Source organism: Drosophila grimshawi, unplaced genomic scaffold (assembly GCF_018153295.1).
Source record: "Drosophila grimshawi isolate 15287-2541.00 unplaced genomic scaffold, ASM1815329v1 contig_311, whole genome shotgun sequence".
Classification (NCBI taxonomy): domain Eukaryota; kingdom Metazoa; phylum Arthropoda; class Insecta; order Diptera; family Drosophilidae; genus Drosophila; species Drosophila grimshawi.
In genome coordinates, this window is record NW_025063098.1 from 15,732,949 (window position 1) to 15,752,702 (window position 19,754).

The window sequence follows — 19,754 nt, forward strand, 5'->3', positions numbered from 1 at the left end:
GCAAATCAAATACATATATTCAATATTACATTTTAATCACATTTGTAGTACTATTTAGGGATGCCAATTTTTGTGGTTTTAACTTCGGCACTTGGGTGATTCTATCGAACTATTTCTGTATAATTGCTCGCCAGTTCCTGCTTCAATTTTAATTATATTTTGATCGATAATTGCACTAAAAATCTCTTCGTGTGGTGTTGTTTTATTTAGGTACATGCTAACTTTATTAAGCTTTTACAGTACAGTACTTAAAAACTAGAGCTAAAAATTGTTGAGAAATGTTTAACAATGATATATGTATGTATAATGCCAAACCTTACTACAGATTTTGTAAGACTCGAGATAGGCAACTTTATCTAGGTTATATTACTTGGTCCAGCTCCAGTATTGTTGTCTTGCCCGCCATTGTCGTCGTCGTCCTGTTCCTTGGTCATATCTGCAAAGAAGTCGGAGGCATTTGTGCACTTGGATGAAGGCAAATTGTGTCGTTTCTCCTTGTATGCATTGTGCTTCTCATTATATTTAATATCGCCAAAATCCTCGAAATATTTTACATTCCAGAAGCGCACATCGTTGTTGTGCGACGAGGATGCCAGTAATTCGCCACTGCAATTAATATCCAGCGACTCGATGGGCATATTATGCTGTCCCACAACACCCAAATTGCGATAAGGTGCAATGTGGCATGCACGTATATTGCCATCCTCGCCAGCCACACACGCAATCCGATCCGTAATGGGTACCATCAGACTTATGGGGCTCTTGATGCCCGGATACATGTCGCAGTGGTAGCCAAAGTAGCCCCAGTTATAGGTATAAAGGCGTCCCTTTGAGGTACCCGCCACCAGTTTGGAGTTGCCACGATAAATGCCCATGCAACTAAGCTCCTCCTCATATGGTTCGGATTGCACATACAATTTCCGAGCACCGATATTATAGGTGGTTAAATATCCATCGGCACTGGTCGCCAACAGCAGTTTATTCTGTTCATTGGTCAGCATTTGTGTTATCTGATCCTCTACCTCCTTCAGCTCAAATATGGCATCCTTGGTGCGAAAATCCCATAGTTTTACAGTGCCCGCATCATCACCAGTGGCAAAAAGACGCTCGTCCAGCACAAACAGCTTATTGATGGCATCATCATGGGCCGTTTCGTAAAGTTTCTTTAGCTTTTCCGTCTCCATGTCGGTGACCATGACGCACTTGTCCTTCGAGCAGGTGATCAAACTGCGACCATCCTCAGTAAACTCGACATCCCGGCATGCCTTGGCGTGTACCTCAATGGTGCGCAGGAGTTTATTTTCCTCGTTACCATACTCATACAAATGCACATCCCCAATAATAGTTGCCAGGGCAATGATATCGCGCTCCGGATGAAAGCAAATGTCTGTTATGAAATCCTCAAGCTTAATCTCTGGCGGCGCACTACGTGTCTTCTTGATGGCAGCTATCATGGCACGCACCGTCTCATCCGTTTCGTCATCCTCATCCAAATGTGAATAATCAGAAACACCACTTGGGTCCGATCCACTGGGTCCGGCACCATCATCTGCGGACTGCTCCTTGCGCCGCTTGGCACTGCTTGCACCAGCCGACGCCACCTCATCGATCATTGAGTCATCAGAGTCGGTGTCCTCTGCATTCGGATCAAAGCTGCCGTCGCTGCTGATGCTATCATCTGAGCTGCTGGCCGCCTGATGCTGCACTAGCGCGCCCATATCCGCCAAATCGTATTCGTCGTCGTCGCTCTCAGACTCGTTGAGCACGTCCTGTTCAATTTCAGCTATTACTCCAGCTACCATATCGTCATCAGTGTCGTCGAGCTCGTCTTCGTTCGTTGGCGATTTGAAATGCTCATGCCTGCCAAAAAAAGGGCTCAATACGTACTTCTCTTTTCGAAGAATCGTTTAATACTTACGTATGCATAGTATGAATAGCCAAAAACCCTGATTTTTTCTTTTTAATTTGACAAGCCACGCTTTTTTCCGCCAGAACAACCCAAAATTCAAGAGACGAAAGAAGAAGCAGAACACACAACAAACACATGCCTGAATCACAGCTGATGGCTGGCATGGTAACAACAACAACTCAGCAGCAATTGAAGAATATGCCAGTTTCGACTATGAAATACTCTATAGTGAGATAAACACGTTCCCTTTTGAGCTTAGTCTTTATATCAATGAACTTAATTTATTTTGCATGTGCATATTCAAAAATTAAATATTTTGGACATATGTGGACACAATTGTGCCCGAAAAATGAATATTTATAGTACATATATATGAATTTGCTGCTGCAAGTACTACTGCTACACTGTGAGGTGTATGCCTTACCAGCCAATTGGCATACAGGGTATTTCAAAAGAAAGAACAAGAACGGGAACAGTGCTGCCAGACAGGCTAGAAACTTTTTATCAATTAGCATCTAGTTCAAGCAATGGTGTAATGAAAAAACGCACATACATCTCCTCCTCGTCGTCGGCCTGCATCATAAAGTGCAGCTCCAGCAGACCGCTGTCATCCGTTTTGATCGCCACCTTTGTGGCCACCTGTAGGGCCTTGTTAGTGAGGCGTATTTGTTGGCTTTTGTACCGGGCCACAGTTGTCGCTCGACAATTGAACAAAATAATCATATCACTAGACTTGGCAACCTCCACGCTAGATTCGGCCTGCATGACGCCTAATGTGGTGATCTTAAAGTGTGGCTTTAACGGCGAAATGGTGAACTCGTACTCGTCTGCCGCCTTATCCAGCTCGTGAAAGATGTGTGACATATCGGGACCGCGCATAAATATTTTATTTAAGCTAGAGCTGTTTGAGTCTAGCTCATATTCCATGGGCTCCTCCACATTAGTGGTTTTGATGGAGCACTCGGTGCTCACCTGCTCATCGTCATGCGGCTCTAGCAGCAGCAGCAGCGGTGCCCCTTCGCCCTTATACAGCATTTTAACGCTGCAATCCGACAAACCAAAGAGGCTCAGACACTCGGCGAGCACACTAATCTTTATACTAAAGTTTTGTGCGCCATCGACTTTGAATTCGGCAAAAAACTCGGGCGCTATGAATAACGTTGCCTGTATAGATTTGCCCTGCTCCACGGTGATGAGAAGCCCATCCTCACTAGCTTGTAGTGTGCCAAACTATATGCATAAGGATGTATGTTATAAGGTGGTAGAACTATTAAGATTGTTGAGTTTGGCTCACTTCACTGAAACAGATTGCCTTGATGGATGAGTAGAAGGTCTTGATGTGCTCCAAGCGGCACACCAGCTTGTAATCTTCATACTGCGATTGTGTTAGCATTTTACGATTTTTAATGATACCTTTCGCGTACAGCAGCTTGGAATGCTGCATTAATCCGCATAGATATCGTCCTGGAAATATCTAAACTGCGAAAGCGTTAAGACCTGTTCCCTCGGCTTTGGATTTAGTAGCTGATGCAAGCGCTGGGCCAGCATATGATCACAGGTGAACGATACTTGATTGTAATTGTCGTCCAGTTCCAGTTTCTCGTCGCCTTCGCTTTTGGGCAATTGCAGAACGCAGCGTTGGAAATAGCGACACTTGCAATAGTTCACACCAGGAATAATGCGCACAACCTGCGCTAAATTTCGCTTGCTGTCAAATTCAACTATGCTACGTAAACGATCTGGTGTATAGTAGATAATAATGCTCCACTCATCAAGTAGCCGCAGTGTTCTCTCCAGCAGCTCTTCGCTCAACAATGCGCTTAATTCCGTAAACAATTCGGCACGTTCAGCTGGAAGAAACTTTAATGTATTGAGTTTCGAATGAGTAAGAACTTTTCCAATTACTCTTCGTTATGCTAATGCCTTTTTGCCGTTGGTATTTATTAAAGACCTGTTGCACCAATCCGGGTAAAAGTAAATCCCCCGGCGAACTTACTAACTCACAATCAAGCGCCATTTGCATATAAATATTTGCAACAATCGGTTTATGTGACATTCCTGTGCATATTCCGATAGGTCTTATCGAAATGTATTTAGCTTATGTTTTCTTTTAATATGGTAAATTTATGAAGAGAATTGCATCAGTGATTGTTATTTTTCTTTTTTATATAATTATGAGTAATTATGGCGTACTATATCTTAAAATTGATCGCTTTCGATTTGTTGGCATTTTGCTGATGGCTCGCAAAATCGATAATGTCTTGCAATTTTGAGCGATTAACGCAGAAAGATGAGCGAGTGATTCCCGCGTTTTTTTTTATATTTGTTTTGTTTACATCTGATATTGGGTTAATTTAGTTTATAACAAAAGTTAAAATACTCATTTTATGTTGTGCGCGTGAATACATAATGTCCCGGAAACCTGTTAATCAAAACAAACCACTGACAATGTCAGCATTTCTTGGCCTAGACAAGAGCAGTCAGAGTCAATCGACGCAGTTAACAAGAGAGTCTCGAAAAAGTTGTGATTTATAAAGAATATCAGTGGCATATATAAATAAAATTAATGTTTATTTTCTTATTTCCAGATATACAGGAGGCGAGAATAGCAAAGGCAAAGTTTTACAATCCCATTTATCTCGATTCATCGTCATCGGAGGAAGATGATGAGCAGAGTCAGAGGAAGCAGTCAAAGAACAAGGAGCCGGATAAGGATGCTAATGGAAATTCACTTATTAAAAGGTATAGCTTCGATAATGTCAACCAATCGCCGCTAGCACCATTCCCAGCGAATGCCATCCTCAACCCAATGACGCAAACACCGCCAAAAAACGCCTCTGGCGTCAAATTAAACTTCGATAATTTGGATGAGGTGCTCAAACAGGATGCAACCTATCAAGCCACATTGTCAAAGCTCAATGGTCACATAAATAAGCTGTCCGTATCACCACGCAAACCACTCTCGTTGTCTCAATCCCCTCTCAAGCCCATTGAGACAATCAAATTGAGTTCCTCAAATGTGTGCAACTTAGACGACACTTTCGATGCGATGGTGAACAAAACTATCAAAAGTGAGCCATTGTCTGATTGCACACCGACACAGCCATTTGTACCACCGATCAAGTCGGACCCAACGCCCTCCAGCGATTCACTATTGAATCTTAAGGAGAAGCCACCAACTCCAACAGCAGCAGCAGCAGTAAAATCGCAGTCACTAGCTAAAGAGCAGCCCAAGTTGAGATTCGTCTTTGATAATTCATTGGCCGATTATTTGCGCGATTTGGGTCAATATGATATTGGCATAAGCAAGACGGATTTTGGTCAGCAGAATGACGCAATGCTTAGGAGCACGATGGGCATGTATAAGTCCAGGTATATTGAGCTAATGGAGAAGTACTGCGAGGTGATCGATCAAATACCCGCAGTGCATTTTAGTAAAATTGAAGGCTTCGAGGCAAACACATTTCTCAAGCTTAAGGTAATGAGGCAAAAGTTTAAGGCACGCACGCAGCTCTTGGAACGGCAAATAGAGCGTAAGCGGCAGGAGCGTAAGGCGGAACCGGAGGCGCATGACTTTGATGCACTGGAGCGAGAGGAGCGTGAAATGCAGGCGGAACAGTTGCTGCAAACTCCCAGTAGTTATGCAACATGCCCCTCAGAGGATCAGAATGATGAGGAGCTAAATGATCTGGTGCTAATGACAAAGCCCAGCATAATGACAACAACAGCACAAGCCACAACAAACAGCAAGTATACGAATGGTCCACCAGATGATTTACACGATTTGGTGCCCATGGAAAGTCCTTGTCATGAGTCGGACGAGGATGATTACTTGGCTCAGAGCATTCTGATGGATGAGGAAGAGCTCTGCAGCTCCACACAATACGCTGCAAATCCTGCCAAGTCCGCCGCCGCTTCTGCCATTGAAAAGCCCACAGTTGTCGTACATTCGGATGATGACGAGGAAACCCTAAAAGAAATCCACGAGGAGCACGAGGCGCTGCGAGGACGCAAATCGGAGTATAATAATTATGCGTATGCTGACTTTGAGGCTGTAAAGCAGCCAACCAAGCCATCGGAGCCTGCCCAGCGCATAAACTTTGCCGCAGATAGCAAGAAGCCCATTGTGCTCGACGACGATGGCTTTCCCGAGTACGATCCGGCGCTGTTTGAGCAAGCTTATGAGCAGGCATCAGTGATGGCCATTGTAGACTTGACCGCCGTCGAGACCAGGCCCAGCACGAGCCGCACATCCATCGTACCAGCTTCTGCACAAAAGATTTCAGGAAATTTCCATGCCAACGTGCACAACGACGGCATCACCGGCGAGTTCGATGGCCAAAAGTTTGAGCATTCGACGCGTCTGATGCAGGCGCTCAGTTTTAGCTTTGGTCTGAAGAGCTTTCGCCCCAATCAGCTGCAAGTTATCAATGCGGCACTGCTGGGCAACGATTGCTTTGTGCTAATGCCCACGGGAGGAGGCAAATCTCTATGCTATCAGCTACCCGCCATACTCACCGAGGGCGTCACCATTGTCATAAGTCCGCTCAAATCACTGATCTTTGATCAGGTCAGCAAACTGGCTTCGCTGGATGTAAGTAACGCATATATTAACTATATGTATATGTTAAGATATAATCTGCCAGCTTATTTAATCTATGTTCTCTCCAAGATAACTATTATGTCAGGTTTATTAATTTCGCTTCGAATTCCCCACAGATTTGCGCAAAGAGCATGTCCGGCGAACAGTCGATGGAGGATACTATGGCCATATATAGAGATCTTGAAGGACATTCGCCATTGGTCAAACTATTGTATGTAACGCCGGAGAAGATTTCCAGTTCGGCACGCTTCCAGGACACTCTCGACCATCTGAGCGCCAACAATTTTATCAGTCGCTTTGTCATTGATGAGGCGCACTGTGTGTCCCAGTGGGGCCACGACTTTAGGCCAGATTACAAGAAACTGGGCATTTTACGGAAACGTTTCCCCAATGTGCCCACAATGGCGTTGACAGCAACGGCGACGCCACGCGTCCGCCAGGATATTCTACAGCAGCTGAATCTGACACACTGCAAATGGTTCTTGTCCAGTTTCAATCGTAGCAATTTGCGGTTTCAGGTGCTGCCCAAGAAAGGCGCCTCTACGCTGGATGAAATGCGGAGCTTCATACAGACGCGTCCGATTACCGCCAGCGGCATAATATACTGCTTGTCGCGCAAGGAGTGTGACGAGGTGGCCCACAAGATGAGCGCAGCGGGCATACGTGCGGTGGCCTACCATGCCGGCCTAACGGATACGGCGCGCGAGTCTCGCCAGAAGGATTGGATAACGAATAAGGTGCGCGTCATATGCGCCACAATTGCCTTTGGCATGGGCATTGATAAGCCCGATGTACGCTTCGTTCTTCACTATTCACTGCCCAAGTCCATTGAGGGCTACTATCAGGAGGCGGGTCGCGCCGGACGCGATGGCGAAATAGCCGATTGCATACTCTACTACAACTACAGTGACATGATGCGCCTCAAAAAGATGATGGACGGTAAGTGGTATAAATATTGAAATCCCTTATTATATCGGTGAGTAATAGATAGTCCCTTTCCAACACCAATTGCAGCGGATCGTGCGCTTGAATATCATGTGAAGAAAATTCACATCGACAATCTGCATCGCATTGTCGGCTACTGTGAGAATATCACCGACTGTCGTCGTGCCCAGCAGCTGGACTATTTCGGAGAGCACTTCACCAGCGAGCAGTGCCTGGAGAATCGACGCACTGCCTGCGACAACTGCCTGAAGAAGCGCAGTTATAAGCAGATCGATGTGCTCGATCAGTGCAGAAAGGCGGCGAAAGCTGTGCGAGAATTGTGCAGCGGTCGTTCACGCTTCACACTGCTCCATTTGGCAGATGTGCTCAAGGGCGCCAATATTAAGAAGATTGTCGAAATGGGTCACAATAAGACACCGCATCATGGCGCTCTCAAAGATTGGGACAAGGCGGATGTGCAGCGTCTTTTGCGGCACATGGTGCTCAAAGACTATCTCAAGGAGGATCTCATCTTTACCAAGGACATACCGCAGGCGTATCTCTACCTGGGTAACAATATTACAGCGCTCATGAATGGTACGCCGAAAATCGAATTTGCACTCTCACGCAAGGAGAGCGGCGGCACCAAGTCGGTGGCCACCGTCTCAGAGCCCGCTGCAGCAGGCACCAACGATTTGAGTCACCTGCACCAACGTTGCTATGCAGATCTGCTCGATTTGTGTCGCACCATTGCCGCTGCACGAAATGTGACCATGGCCAGTATTATGAATATGCAGGCGCTTAAGGCCATGGCCGAGGAGCTGCCCGCCACGGAGAAGGACATGTGCGCCATTCCCCATGTTACCAAGGCCAACTTCGATAAGTATGGCGCAAAGCTGCTGGAGATTACAAGTGGCTACGCCACTGAGAAGGAATGCCTGCAGGTAATGCACGACATGGAGGCTGCTGAGTCCGCAGCTCCAGCGCCGATAACGCCACAAAATTCAAGCAGCGCACGCGCATCCTGGGCAGCACAAGGTGGCGAAGATGATGATTGGGGTAGAGCGGCGGCATTGCAGGGCGCGTCTGGCTCTTCGGGCGGAGGAGCGCGTGGCGGCAAACGTAAACGGGCCTGGCGTGGACGGGCCGTCACTGGCGCTACCAAGCGATACAAGGGCGCGGCGAGTGGATCACCTGCGGCGGTTCGCAAGAGAGCGACGCCCACTAAGAGCAGTCGTGGAGGCACTGCAGCCAAACGAGGCGCTGCGAGAGGTGCTGGTGCCGGCGCATCCGGTTGGCTGGGCAAGAAAACAGGTACCAGCAGCGGATTTCAATTGATGCCGCTACCAGGCTCACATTAATTCATAATTTGAAAAATAAACATATTTTTTCTCTTATTTGATTAACCAACAACAATAAGCTACGGTACTCTAAATACTTTTTAAGTCTCCAACCGGCATTTAAAAAAAAAGAAGTGCTTTCGCTATCAATTCAGTTGATGTTTGCCCGCAATTTCTCCTCAAAGTCATAGGCGCCCATTGACCAAATCAAATTGCTATCCGTCTCCACCTGAACGAACTCTGTGGAATAGGTATTTGAGGTGCTCACCATGCCGCCAAATTCCATTTGGGCATTATCTAAAAAAAATATATATTAACAATTTATAATTATCTAAACATTTGGAGATGTTCGAAAACCCACATAGATTCCACTTGAGTCCCTGTGTGGTGACATTGTGCGCCGTACTGCCCAGTGGCATTAAAGAGCACCAACGTTGACTGGTCACCAGATCGAGCGGAACTTGTATTGTGTGTTTGCCCGGCCGCAACAGCCATGTTATGGAATCACTACTCAGCAGATATACATTACAGCTGTCATTTTGCTTTTTGTACAACGTATTCAGATTGGCCATCACCTGATCCAGCCGACCGGAGCAGTCGTGGAATACCACCACATCAGTGACCTTGCGTTGCATCATTACCGGCTGCAGCACTGTAAAGGCTTTTGTGAAATCCGTTGCATCTTGGTCGGGTGTTCTTATTTTCGGTATTGCTTTAAAGAATTCGACTGTTTCTTCCGTTATGGAATCAAAATCGCCCGTTATGAGGTCGGGTGGTTCTATGATTCCCACTTCGCTGTTATCCGTGTTGCCCTTGTTCGCTGTGAGCGACTGGGCTAATATGAAATCGCGCCAGTGATTGGAGCCGCCATCAACGGCGCATCTCAATGTCGCTGAATGGAAAGAGACGGGAAATTTAAAAGCTGGTTGTTTGTTTTTGTTATGCGTTTACCGTTCTTCCATAACAGCTTGACCACGTGCGCAGGTATTTGAATTTGTCGGTTAAGTACAATGCAGACGTGACCGTTGGGTCCCAGTCTAAAGGATTCATTGATTAGATTGCCTGGCGTCCATTTGTACTCTTTGGGAGGTACGGTGTGGTCCATTTGTTGTCTAAAGCCAATTGTTGTTTTTGTGCAGAAATTCCGTGGGTATACTCTAAGGTTGCCAGCCTGTCGAAAAATGCCGCTGTCATCTGGCATCGCCAAACACGAGCCCGCGCCACGCAATAATTTAAAAAGGGCATTTTTGATAACCGCCGCTGCTGCCATGTTACGGCAGCGCGTGCCTTTAAATCGAACGAAATTCATAAAATTTGAATTATTATGCTTAGCACGACCAGACATTTTCAGTATCGAACCCATAAACAACATTATTGTCGTAACAACAAATCAACAGATCACACAGACCGATTATACGTGGCTTGCAACTCTGCGACGCCGCAAACAAAATGGCTCTGATTTTTGCAGACTAAAAAAAAGATTCTATTTGAATTTTCGCATATGCAAAATGTAATAATTTCAAGTGGAATGAAAGAACACAAATGCAATTTGCAAGTGCCAAGTGATCCAGTGCCATTTAGATGATGCGTCTGAGATTCCTAAAAGTCAAATGATGCCAAAGTGGGTTTTGAAATACGAAAACTAGTTCTTATAAAACTGCACGCACACACGCAAGAGCACGAGCTGCGGACAGGCTGCCAAAAATGGAAGGTATGGACCTGTGGACGTCCATGTTTTCGGCTGACTTTGAAGAGGCTGATGCTGGGCCAAAAAGTCACAGTTATGCAGACGAGATTATGGGCGATGATGCTGCGGATGAGCAGGAGACTGCTGAAGATGATGTTGATGCTGGGAAAGGACCTGAGCCAGATGACGATGCCATATTTGATTTTGAACTGGAGCCAATTGTTAGCATTGCGGAACCCGAACCAGCGCCAAGACCAACTGTCCGATTAGCGCCACCAATGCCAGTTGCTCCGCCCGTTCGGCCCCAGCAGCATAATCTTCAGTCAACGGTTAGCTCCACCTCATCCTCCATGATGGGAGGTCGCGGTGGTGCTGCCGCGCCACCCACACGACCTACAACATCGCAAATCAATGCCACAGATGAGAACGGAGTGCCCATTAACTATGAACTGGGCGTCATCTATATATGCCCGGCTTGTGGTGCCGAGTTCCGGCAACAGGACATGTGGAAGCGTCACATGAACCAGATGCATCAGTATAACACTCGCCGTGGCCTCAACTTTGTTGCAATTGATAAGCTGTATCATCGGTGCCTGGAGTGCAACAAGCGGATTGCCATGCACAGCCGAGAGAATCTGCTCAAGCACAAGTTCACCCATTTGCCATATCGTTGCACCAAGTGCTACATCTGCAAGCGCGAGTACAAGTACAGACAGGACCTGATGGTGCATCTGCGCATGGTGCACTGTGACGAGGTGGTTGCCATGATGCGTGCCGGTGACGCCAGTGCTGGACGCAAGACGCGAGTCCGTGAGCCGCGATTCGAGCAGCGTGCTCATGGTGCGTCTCGGTTCGGGCCGATGAGCCATGGACCGGTTCGTGACGATGATGATGGTATTGAAGTCATGAATGAGCTGATGGACACGGAACCAACGGCTGCCGATGATGTGGTTGACGAGCAGAATCGCAGCTTCAACCAAGGAAAGAAGAAGCGTATTAATCAGTCGGCCGGCTCTGCAAACGCTGGCAAAGCCGACAACGACAGTGGCAGTGGCGGCGGCGCTTCGGATATCTGCGAAGATTACATACACTACATGTGTCCCGATTGCGGCACCGACTGCGACACGCACGCCCAGTGGAGCCAGCACATTGAATTCGTGCACGACTATGTCAGCCGGCGGGGACTCAATTTTCGTTGCGTGGACATGCAGATGCAGTGCCTCGAATGCAAGGAGGTAAGAGACACAAATTATCCACATTGCCGTAGCTATACACTCTTTCTATATATATAATCTCTTTAATCCCTTTGCCTTCCACAGTTTGTCATCCCAAACACAATCAAGACACTGCGCGCACACAAATTCAGTCATTTGGCTCAGCCGGATTGGATGCGTTGCAAGCTGTGTTATCGGGGTTATACGGATCATCATGAGCTGGTCACGCATCTGCTCAAGCATCATCATCTGGAGACATTAATGCCCGAAGAGGAGCAGGAGCAGCAAACGGTCAGTGCCAGTGCCGGCGATGATGCTGAGGATAACTCTGGCATCGGCAATGGCTGCGATGATGAATCCCTCTTGCAATTTGAGGATGTGCCTCGTCGTGGCGGTCGCATTGGCGGCGATGATATGTATGAACCGCATATTGATTATCTGTGCCCGCAGTGCGGCCGCGAGTTCATTGAGAAGAAGCATTGGCGCACGCATGTTGTCCAGGTGCATGGCATGAACGATCTGGCCAAGCTGAACTTTGAAGTCATCAACGATCGTCAGCTGAAATGCACAGAATGCGAGAAGATCATCACGAACGCCTACGGCATTCAGAATGCTCAGCAACACCGGATTACTCATCTGCCCTACAAGGCATATGCGCGCTGTCGCAAATGCCACAAATCGTATACGGATCGCAAGGGTCTGGTTAAGCACTTGGCCACATACCATTGCGTTGGCTATGAACCGCGCAATTCCAGTGCGGGAGGAGCGGCAGTCGGTGCAGGACAGAGCCAGGTCAAGTCTCAGTCAACGCCGCGCAAACAAATTGTTACTGTTGCCAATGAAACGTATGAGATTATCTATTTGGATGACGAGCAATCACCGCCAAATAACAATAATGTTAATGAGGAGAATGATTTTGGCGAGCAGATGCAAGCCGATGATGATGACTATGCCACCAGCTGCACAAGCACACGCCAGTTGCCACCAGCTACTGCAGCTGCGGCTGCTGCTGTTGCTGCCACTAACACTGCGTCCAATCAAAATGCGAATCGTTATAAATGCGTTGATTGCGGCTCCCTGTTTGCCACGCAGGCGGCGCTCAAGACGCACATTAGCGAGGAACATGATTTTATGGACACGCAGTATAGCGCTAAAAAGTTTGATAATGCCGAACACGCAGAGGAGACGAAGCCAGCGGCAGCGTCTGTGGCTGCTACTTCGCCTCCCAAAATCTTTTCTGGCGGCTCGACAATCGAACAGAATTATATATATTTGTGCCCCTCCTGCGGCAAGCCATATAAGACGCAATTCGAGTGGCGTCGCCACATCAACGAGGAGCACAACTTCGATAAGCGGCAATATTTGAATATGCGCCAGCTGGACAAGTATCGTTATCAGTGCACTCAGTGCAAGGACATTGTGAGTAATTCGAAGCTAAAGGGACTGCAGGATCATCACTTCAGACATCTGCCCTATAGGCTCTACTTAAAGTGCCTCGTTTGCGGCACCTGCTACAATCACAAGCCCAACATTGCCGCCCATCTGCGTACGCGCCACAACATCTTTGAGCGTGACACGCCCTGGCGCGAAATGCAGCCGAAGCCTCAGAATGGCTATGACACCATCAAATATAAAGATAAGGATATGCCAGTCATGTCCGGCACGACGTCAGACTCGCCAACACCTGGCAGCAGCAGTAACAGTGCTCGCTCACTGAAACCACAGCCCGGTTTGCTGCCCATGCGACCCGCTGGCCTAAACACGCTGGAGGATAGCATCTCCTATCACAATGCTGTCGATCTGGACTTTATTACCTACTTCTGTCCCGAGTGCAATAAGAACTTTGATTCACACGCCTTCTGGCGCAAACACATTGTCGAGCAGCACAACTTCAACAGCCGGCAAGGCTTGAACTTTCGCCAGATCGACAATCATCACTATCTGTGCCTGGAGTGCTACAAGCGGGTGACAGTCACCCACACCAAGGGCGCCATTGGGCAGCTGCAGTCGCACAAGTTCCGCCATCTTCCCTATCGCTCATTTAAGTGCTTGACCTGCAACGGCAAATTTGTGCGAAAGCAAATGTTTTTCAAGCATTTGAACCGTGACACAAATCGCTGCGACAGCGGAGATCTTAGTAACGAGGAACACATCTCCGAGCAGCCGGAGGAGAGATCTTCGTCCGCAAACGATGCATCCCAGGCCGCCTCGTATCGCTTGCTGTGTCCGCAGTGCGGTGATAACTTCAGCACCAGCACCAAATCCGTCTGGCGTAAGCATATTAACACTCAACATGGTCTGAGTAAGCTAGAGGTGCTGCACATGTCCAAGCTGGGCGACGAGCTTTATCGCTGCGTGGACTGTGATGAGCAGCTGGAAACGAAACAGCTGCGTGTGCTGCAACAGCATCGCTTCCGCCATTTGCCGTACGCCGCCTACATACGTTGCCAGCTGTGCGAGCAACAGCAGCCGGATGAACTGGGTCATGGTCCCGTTGCAGCCGGGATGCACAGCATGTGTGAGCTGCAGCAACATATGCGCGACGAGCATCCCTCGTTTGTGGAGAACGATGAGCAAATGCAGTTGCTCGTCGATGTGGACGATGAGGAGAGCCACCCGATAGCGGTGGCAAGCAATGAGGCATCTGATAATGGATCATATATGCCGATGCCGCTGCAAATGCTCCTCGACGGCGATGAGGATGAGGACAGCCAAACGGCGGTAGCTAACAATGAGACGTCCGACAATGGACCATATATGCCCCTGCCGCCGCATTTACTGGAGGAGGACGTAGACGACTTGGAGTTCGAAGATCAATATCTACTGAGCTAAATGCTTCCGAAAAAAACTATGATCCCAGTCATCCACAGAATCTACATGACTCCCAATTTGAGAAAATACTCACATCACTCAGAAACATATATATACTATATACTATACATTAGGTCGGTCGAAAATTAGAACTTGTAGCAGTGAAAATCATAATTTGTCTTGCGGCAAACATTATTCATTTATTTGAAGAATCTCTGATAAGAATCATTTTCAAGTGACCAATGTATATTTATACATATATATATGGAATTAAGTATTTATATAGTTTATGACACTCATTTCACGTGCATGCAAATTGTAATTTCATCTAGAAATCTCATTTAAATACTTAAGTAGATATAGGTATAAAACTTCAATTAATTATTATTTACCCCACGGCTGCTACCTGGTCTCACTCAAGTAATTATGAAACAAATTAAGAGATCTGGCATTTAACTAATCTATGAAATTATTATGAGAATTATAAATTATCGACTATGTTTTCTAATTTAATCTGTAGTTTTTCGTTAAATACTATAAAAAAAAGCAAAACATTGATCATGACTCGTTTTTCTTTGGGTGCAATATTCTGCCTTCTAAAAACTTGAATTGAATTTGATGGATTATTTAAATCCAATAACTACTATTTAAGCGGGTTAACTAAACTCTTCAATCGAGAAATTCAGGTAAATCATTGTAGGTGTGTGTTCATCTATAAAATCGAAGATTTGTATTTTTATTAGTAATGGTGTTTTCATTTTTATTATTAATGTCGCCTAAGGACCCCCAAGAACGCCCCCACAATATTTTTGGATAACACAAATGTTTTCAATTTAAAAGTATGTATGTATATATCAACGACATATTTGAATTGAATTTCATTGTTTGAGGTGGTTTAGTAAAAGCGAATCAAAATGAGAAAAGAACACCTTAAGATTACATTAATATATGTATGTATATATGATACAGATCGAGAATGCATGTTTGAGCTATATAGAAACATTGCAGCTGCCAATATAATGTACTTCTATGTTGTCGTAATCGATTCAATACGATAATAATACGATATGTAATACACACATATTATGTATGTGGTTTAAAGAACGTTAAAACTATAATATATGTTGTTATAATGTAATATAATAAATAATAATAAATACTTTTGAAAAGCATAAACAAATTGCACGCACATAATAATTGCAACCATATAAATAAAATAAAAATTAGAACAATGTTTTCACTTATGCAATATTAAACAAATCGGTTTGCCAAATACATTTCGTATGCGCATGGAATGAAAATTAGCTGATAATTCTGACTGTTCTTTTAAACAGTTTTTTTTTTTTTTGTTTTTCGTATCGTTTCGAGGATTACAAGTTTCAGTTCCGTTCTCCTTTGTGCACGCTCGCTCCACTATTCGACATTACATTATTTTCTGTTTGTATATACGAATATATATATATAAAACTTATGTTATGTTTGTGTTTGTGTGTGTGTTTAGTAACAAGTTGTTGGTGTTTCACGTAGTAGTAGTAGTAGTAGTTGTAGTATTAAATAAATAAACACAAATAAATTTGTGTTTATTGTTGTGCAACCTCACAGTGTGGGCATGTTGCGCCTACCATTGCTGGTGCTGGAATCTGGGCCACCATTTAACCCATCCTGTTGGGCTTTTTGCTTGGCACGTCGCACCTTCTGGCGCGTATGCTCAATTTGAAAATCCTCCACACGCAAATTGAGCCTCATCATGTTGTTGATAATGAACTCCTCCTCCATAATATGCTCGGGCGGAGAGCGCAGCACAGCCAATGTTTCACATAAGCCCGTACAAGTTTTGCGCACCTTGTGCCTACTGAGCGAAGCACCAATGATGACCAGTGCCACCTTGAAAATAACACGTATTCCCTCGGCCAAAAAGCAATCCCAGACGCGCAACAGCGTCTCCCATGGCAGCGTGCGCGTCATGGCGCACAGAAACCAATCGGTCATATAAAGCAGCGGCTCCACTTTGTGCTTCTGAAGATGACGGTAGACGGGCGGGCAGGTTTTCTTCAGCAGGCCCTCCAAGATGCCCGCATCGTTTTGTATCACCTCGAGGCCAGGTATAAAATAGTCTTGCAAGTAGCTGTAATAAACAAAAGTGTGAATTATTTATCCTTAAGACAAAGCCTCCTATTTGATGTGAGTAGCAGACCACTGTATTAGGAAATGACTTACACATCACATACGCTGACGAACACCCAGAAGGCATCCTCTGCCGGCAAGTGCATCAATAGAAATGCGGCTATTGGTGCTTGCGCTTGGCAGAAGCCCACTTTGGGATTATATATTGAATAGGCCTTGAGCACATTGAATAGCTCGATTTGGCCCACCTTCTGCTCGTCGAGAAACATTTCGTGAAACGGAAACTGACGATGTTTGTCCTTTTTGATTTCCTCAATGGTTGTGGGATTGCCGGGCTTCTTCAGCAGCTCCTCGTAGACATCGGGATTCTTTTTCTTTAGCAAATAAGCACCAGATAAATAGAACCAGGCTTTGGGACGCACCGACTTGGGTATGCCCTTGCGACATCTGTCGCGTATCTGCAAATATGGAAATGGTTGTAATTATGTTTTTTTCATATTGAAATATATATTCTTAATCGTTACCTTTTTGTAGTTCTTGGACATGTAGATGGACCAATTGTCTGTCATATAGAGCCATTTCTTTTCGCGAGCTATGATTTGTGCCTTGGAGAGCGGCTCCTTGGGCTTGTCGGTGCGTTGAAATCCGCCATAGAAGCCATTGCGATCCGGACAACTGGATACGGTGGAGCACAGCGAGATCGTATCCAAGGAACGCCCTGCTGTTGCCATCTGTGTCGTCGTCGTCGTCGTCTGTGCTGGGCAGAATGATACCAAACTAAATACATAAATTATTATAAATTAAGAGACGCCCACATTATATAGGAAAAAATAATGCTTAAGTCGGGTGTGTCCAACTACAATATACCCTGTAAACAATTGCGATACTTACAGAAAACAAACACTATTATTTTATATATAATTTGGAAAATCTTGGAGAGCTTTAAAGAATAGATCTTGGTCAGTATAAGGAGCGCTAAATTATAAATTTAGTGCCAATAGCTTACATAGTGTCTGAGATTGACTTGGTTGTCGTCTTCATAAAAAACACATTATGATTTTGGAGCGATCTTGAATAGTCGCTCACAAACATTTACAGAACTTTATTATGCCCTTTTTACAACATTTGCCGTGGGTGTAGGGTACAAAAACAGCGTAGCTTATATGCACGTAAATATGTAGGTGGACTGAGTGAGAGAGGGAGAGAATACTAGACCTAGTTAGAGAGATCAAGAGAGAGCGGCACCCAATTATACCAAGAGCCAAAGAAAATTTGCATTAATAATTTGCTGGGTTTTTGTCTGTGTGTGCATTATGAAAAACTGCGCAATTAAAGGCGATCAATGCTACTTTGACTGTCTCTCAATCATCATTCTTTCAATTCACAACGTTTAGCACAATTTTGGGCAAGCATTACTCATACATATATATAAATATATATAAATACACATACAAACACAGACAGTATATGTATATCTTTAAGTAAACTAATGAGATATGATTGTTATTGTTTATTTATAACATGACCTTATCAGTGGTTGGTTAGATATTATTGCGCCTTGATAATATTCGTATTTTATATGCCCACCTATTTCCATTGAGAAGCAGCAGCACCTCCAAGCTGGCGCTTCTTTTATTATAATGCAAGCGGAATAATGATACCATGGCAACTAATTTAAAAGTCGCCTATGCAAAAGCCTCAAAACCAAAAACCAAATAAAACAAACTAACTGAAAGACTGATAGACAAAAGGATAGACACCAAGAACAGGCTGCGCAACTGTTTTATGAGCTCAAGTAAATAAATCGAAGAAGCGAGTAAGAACTTTGAAATTAGTCAGCAACTATTTGAAAGCTGTTCGATTTTGGGAGGGATAGTAACAGTAACCAAGAAAGATGAGATGTAATCTACAGGTAAACTTTGTGGAAAGCATTTAATTTATTTTTTGTAACACTAAGGTGTTAAATATCACAGCGCCCATTTCTGAGGAGGCTCAGTCTGAAGTGCTTTCAACTTCCTGACTCAAATTAACAAGGAAATGTTGAGAGTCAGGCTCAGAGTCAATTGCAGTCTTCCTATTGCCATAGCCGGAAGCTCAAATATAATCTGAAGTCTCATTTTGTGTTTGAGTGCTTAACGACAGGCAACTGGCTAATTGAGGTAACCATGCTGTTTGTATGCTGTTGCTTTCAGCTCACTGAATACTTAATTGCAAAACAAAAAGCGAGCAAACGCGCAGAAAATGACAAAACAAAAGTGCAAAGCAAAGCAAAGCAAAGCAACAGCTGCAGGGCACCAAAAAGAAAGTCACTTGCAATTCATGAGTGCGGCACAATTCTGATGGGAATTTCTGAATTGCTGACGAGGTCATCTTTTGATCCAGTTAGCATTCTTATCAGCAATGTGTATTTCATAACGCTAACTTCTAGTGCGACCAAGTGTTTAAGGTAAATACGAAGGTTTCATTGACTAATAAATACACACACACACTCACATTCACACACACACACATGCAGAGGCACGGCCCACCCACTAAATGCGCCAGTGTTGCTCTTGGCTGCCATTTTGCCTACGCGCTCCAAAACAAGTGACATTATTGTATGTGTATGCGTGAGTCTGTACAATACCTAGCAATTGTTATTATTATTAACAGCGCAACGCCCCCTCCCCCGCACCCTATACATCCACTTATTGCTTACCTTTGAGCGACTTGTTCTCGCTGACTGGTGTTATTGTTGTTGTTGCTGAGCTGCTGCTGTGGAATGCGCAATTGTAAATTTTTCACGTGAACTTTCTATGCTTTCTTACGTTTTCTCGGTTTCGCTTTACACTTTGCGCCCGCACAAGTGTGTCGCATTTATTGTGTTGGTGTAAACACTATATTCCAATTGGATATTTGTTTATTTCCTATACAAACTGGAAAGGGAGAGGTAGCCATCGAATAAGAGAATTGCTTTTGTTACGTAGTTGAAAAAAAAAACACACAATATTTCAGCAGCACATTTTTTAAATTTGGCACACAAATTTTAGATATTTGGTCGTTTAATAATGAAAATTTGCACAAAAGTTAATTATTTTGGGGCTCTGTTGGGTACTGCGCGATGTGAACAGCCGAGCACATAGCGATGACATATCGTTTTGCT

At 44.9% G+C, this 19,754-nt stretch overlaps 7 protein-coding genes across 10 annotated transcripts; 2 read left to right on the forward strand and 5 right to left on the reverse strand.

Annotated features, from left to right (window-relative positions):
• Positions 1-197: 197 nt before the first annotated feature.
• On the reverse strand, positions 198-2,066 carry LOC6567888 (WD repeat-containing protein 55 homolog). The gene is made up of 2 exons (XM_001994086.2): positions 1,919-2,066; positions 198-1,860 (listed from the first exon to the last, which is right to left on the reverse strand). Exons 1-2 carry the CDS (start codon positions 2,044-2,046, stop codon positions 357-359), a joined length of 1,632 nt encoding a protein of 543 aa, XP_001994122.2. The 5' UTR covers positions 2,047-2,066; the 3' UTR covers positions 198-356.
• A 104-nt stretch (positions 2,067-2,170) lies between these two features.
• LOC6567887 (cell cycle checkpoint protein RAD1) lies at positions 2,171-3,353 on the reverse strand. The gene is made up of 2 exons (XM_001994085.3): positions 3,204-3,353; positions 2,171-3,139 (listed from the first exon to the last, which is right to left on the reverse strand). The coding sequence occupies exons 1-2, from the start codon at positions 3,351-3,353 to the stop codon at positions 2,414-2,416; spliced, it is 876 nt and encodes a 291-aa protein (XP_001994121.2). The 3' UTR covers positions 2,171-2,413.
• On the reverse strand, positions 3,353-3,953 carry LOC116805757. The gene is made up of 2 exons (XM_032739759.2): positions 3,815-3,953; positions 3,353-3,759 (listed from the first exon to the last, which is right to left on the reverse strand). Exons 1-2 carry the CDS (start codon positions 3,930-3,932, stop codon positions 3,353-3,355), a joined length of 525 nt encoding a protein of 174 aa, XP_032595650.1. The 5' UTR covers positions 3,933-3,953.
• A 302-nt stretch (positions 3,954-4,255) lies between these two features.
• On the forward strand, positions 4,256-8,833 carry LOC6567886 (Bloom syndrome protein homolog). Its single transcript, XM_032739754.1, has 4 exons — positions 4,256-4,430; positions 4,498-6,503; positions 6,629-7,451; positions 7,527-8,833. Exons 1-4 carry the CDS (start codon positions 4,319-4,321, stop codon positions 8,795-8,797), a joined length of 4,212 nt encoding a protein of 1,403 aa, XP_032595645.1. The 5' UTR covers positions 4,256-4,318; the 3' UTR covers positions 8,798-8,833.
• Positions 8,814-10,144, reverse strand: LOC6567885 (thiamin pyrophosphokinase 1). Its single transcript, XM_001994083.3, has 3 exons — positions 9,728-10,144; positions 9,138-9,668; positions 8,814-9,073 (listed from the first exon to the last, which is right to left on the reverse strand). The coding sequence occupies exons 1-3, from the start codon at positions 10,137-10,139 to the stop codon at positions 8,928-8,930; spliced, it is 1,089 nt and encodes a 362-aa protein (XP_001994119.2). The 5' UTR covers positions 10,140-10,144; the 3' UTR covers positions 8,814-8,927.
• Positions 10,145-10,257: 113 nt separating this feature from the next.
• Positions 10,258-15,019, forward strand: LOC6567884 (zinc finger protein Xfin). The gene is made up of 2 exons (XM_001994082.3): positions 10,258-11,698; positions 11,783-15,019. Exons 1-2 carry the CDS (start codon positions 10,481-10,483, stop codon positions 14,507-14,509), a joined length of 3,945 nt encoding a protein of 1,314 aa, XP_001994118.1. The 5' UTR covers positions 10,258-10,480; the 3' UTR covers positions 14,510-15,019.
• A 172-nt stretch (positions 15,020-15,191) lies between these two features.
• Positions 15,192-19,740, reverse strand: LOC6567883 (TBC1 domain family member whacked). 4 transcript variants are annotated; one of them, XM_032739758.2, is made up of 5 exons: positions 19,420-19,740; positions 19,311-19,363; positions 17,137-17,364; positions 16,706-17,070; positions 15,192-16,613 (listed from the first exon to the last, which is right to left on the reverse strand). In XM_032739758.2, exons 3-5 carry the CDS (start codon positions 17,341-17,343, stop codon positions 16,085-16,087), a joined length of 1,101 nt encoding a protein of 366 aa, XP_032595649.1. In that variant the 5' UTR covers positions 17,344-17,364; positions 19,311-19,363; positions 19,420-19,740; the 3' UTR covers positions 15,192-16,084. The 4 variants fall into 4 exon arrangements, with proteins under 4 accessions (XP_032595649.1, XP_032595648.1, XP_001994117.1 ...); XM_032739757.2 differs by having other exon boundaries at positions 17,137-17,389; positions 19,420-19,738; XM_001994081.3 differs by having other exon boundaries at positions 19,311-19,366; positions 19,420-19,738.
• Positions 19,741-19,754: the final 14 nt, after the last annotated feature.

What these genes read in the sequence shown, in the direction of transcription:
- LOC6567886 (XM_032739754.1), top strand. Translation starts at nt 4,319, where the DNA reads ATGTCCCGGAAACCTGTTAATCAAAACAAACCACTGACAATGTCAGCA. An exon ending in AACAAGAGAGTCTCGAAAAA is followed by an intron (nt 4,431 to 4,497) that starts GTTGTGATTTAT and finishes TCTTATTTCCAG; the next exon opens with ATATACAGGAGGCGAGAATA. An exon ending in GCAAACTGGCTTCGCTGGAT is followed by an intron (nt 6,504 to 6,628) that starts GTAAGTAACGCA and finishes AATTCCCCACAG; the next exon opens with ATTTGCGCAAAGAGCATGTC.
- LOC6567885 (XM_001994083.3), bottom strand. Translation starts at nt 10,139, where the DNA reads ATGGGTTCGATACTGAAAATGTCTGGTCGTGCTAAGCATAATAATTCA. An exon ending in CAAGCTGTTATGGAAGAACG is followed by an intron (nt 9,669 to 9,727) that starts GTAAACGCATAA and finishes CTTTCCATTCAG; the next exon opens with CGACATTGAGATGCGCCGTT. An exon ending in GGGACTCAAGTGGAATCTAT is followed by an intron (nt 9,074 to 9,137) that starts GTGGGTTTTCGA and finishes TATTTTTTTTAG; the next exon opens with ATAATGCCCAAATGGAATTT.
- LOC116805757 (XM_032739759.2), bottom strand. Translation starts at nt 3,932, where the DNA reads ATGCAAATGGCGCTTGATTGTGAGTTAGTAAGTTCGCCGGGGGATTTA. An exon ending in AGGCATTAGCATAACGAAGA is followed by an intron (nt 3,760 to 3,814) that starts GTAATTGGAAAA and finishes AGTTTCTTCCAG; the next exon opens with CTGAACGTGCCGAATTGTTT.
- LOC6567887 (XM_001994085.3), bottom strand. Translation starts at nt 3,353, where the DNA reads ATGCAGCATTCCAAGCTGCTGTACGCGAAAGGTATCATTAAAAATCGT. An exon ending in AGGCAATCTGTTTCAGTGAA is followed by an intron (nt 3,140 to 3,203) that starts GTGAGCCAAACT and finishes TTATGCATATAG; the next exon opens with TTTGGCACACTACAAGCTAG.
- LOC6567884 (XM_001994082.3), top strand. Translation starts at nt 10,481, where the DNA reads ATGGAAGGTATGGACCTGTGGACGTCCATGTTTTCGGCTGACTTTGAA. An exon ending in AGTGCCTCGAATGCAAGGAG is followed by an intron (nt 11,699 to 11,782) that starts GTAAGAGACACA and finishes TGCCTTCCACAG; the next exon opens with TTTGTCATCCCAAACACAAT.
- LOC6567883 (XM_032739758.2), bottom strand. Translation starts at nt 17,343, where the DNA reads ATGGCAACAGCAGGGCGTTCCTTGGATACGATCTCGCTGTGCTCCACC. An exon ending in TGTCCAAGAACTACAAAAAG is followed by an intron (nt 17,071 to 17,136) that starts GTAACGATTAAG and finishes CCATATTTGCAG; the next exon opens with ATACGCGACAGATGTCGCAA. An exon ending in TTCGTCAGCGTATGTGATGT is followed by an intron (nt 16,614 to 16,705) that starts GTAAGTCATTTC and finishes TGTTTATTACAG; the next exon opens with CTACTTGCAAGACTATTTTA.
- LOC6567888 (XM_001994086.2), bottom strand. Translation starts at nt 2,046, where the DNA reads ATGTGTTTGTTGTGTGTTCTGCTTCTTCTTTCGTCTCTTGAATTTTGG. An exon ending in GCTATTCATACTATGCATAC is followed by an intron (nt 1,861 to 1,918) that starts GTAAGTATTAAA and finishes TTTTTTTGGCAG; the next exon opens with GCATGAGCATTTCAAATCGC.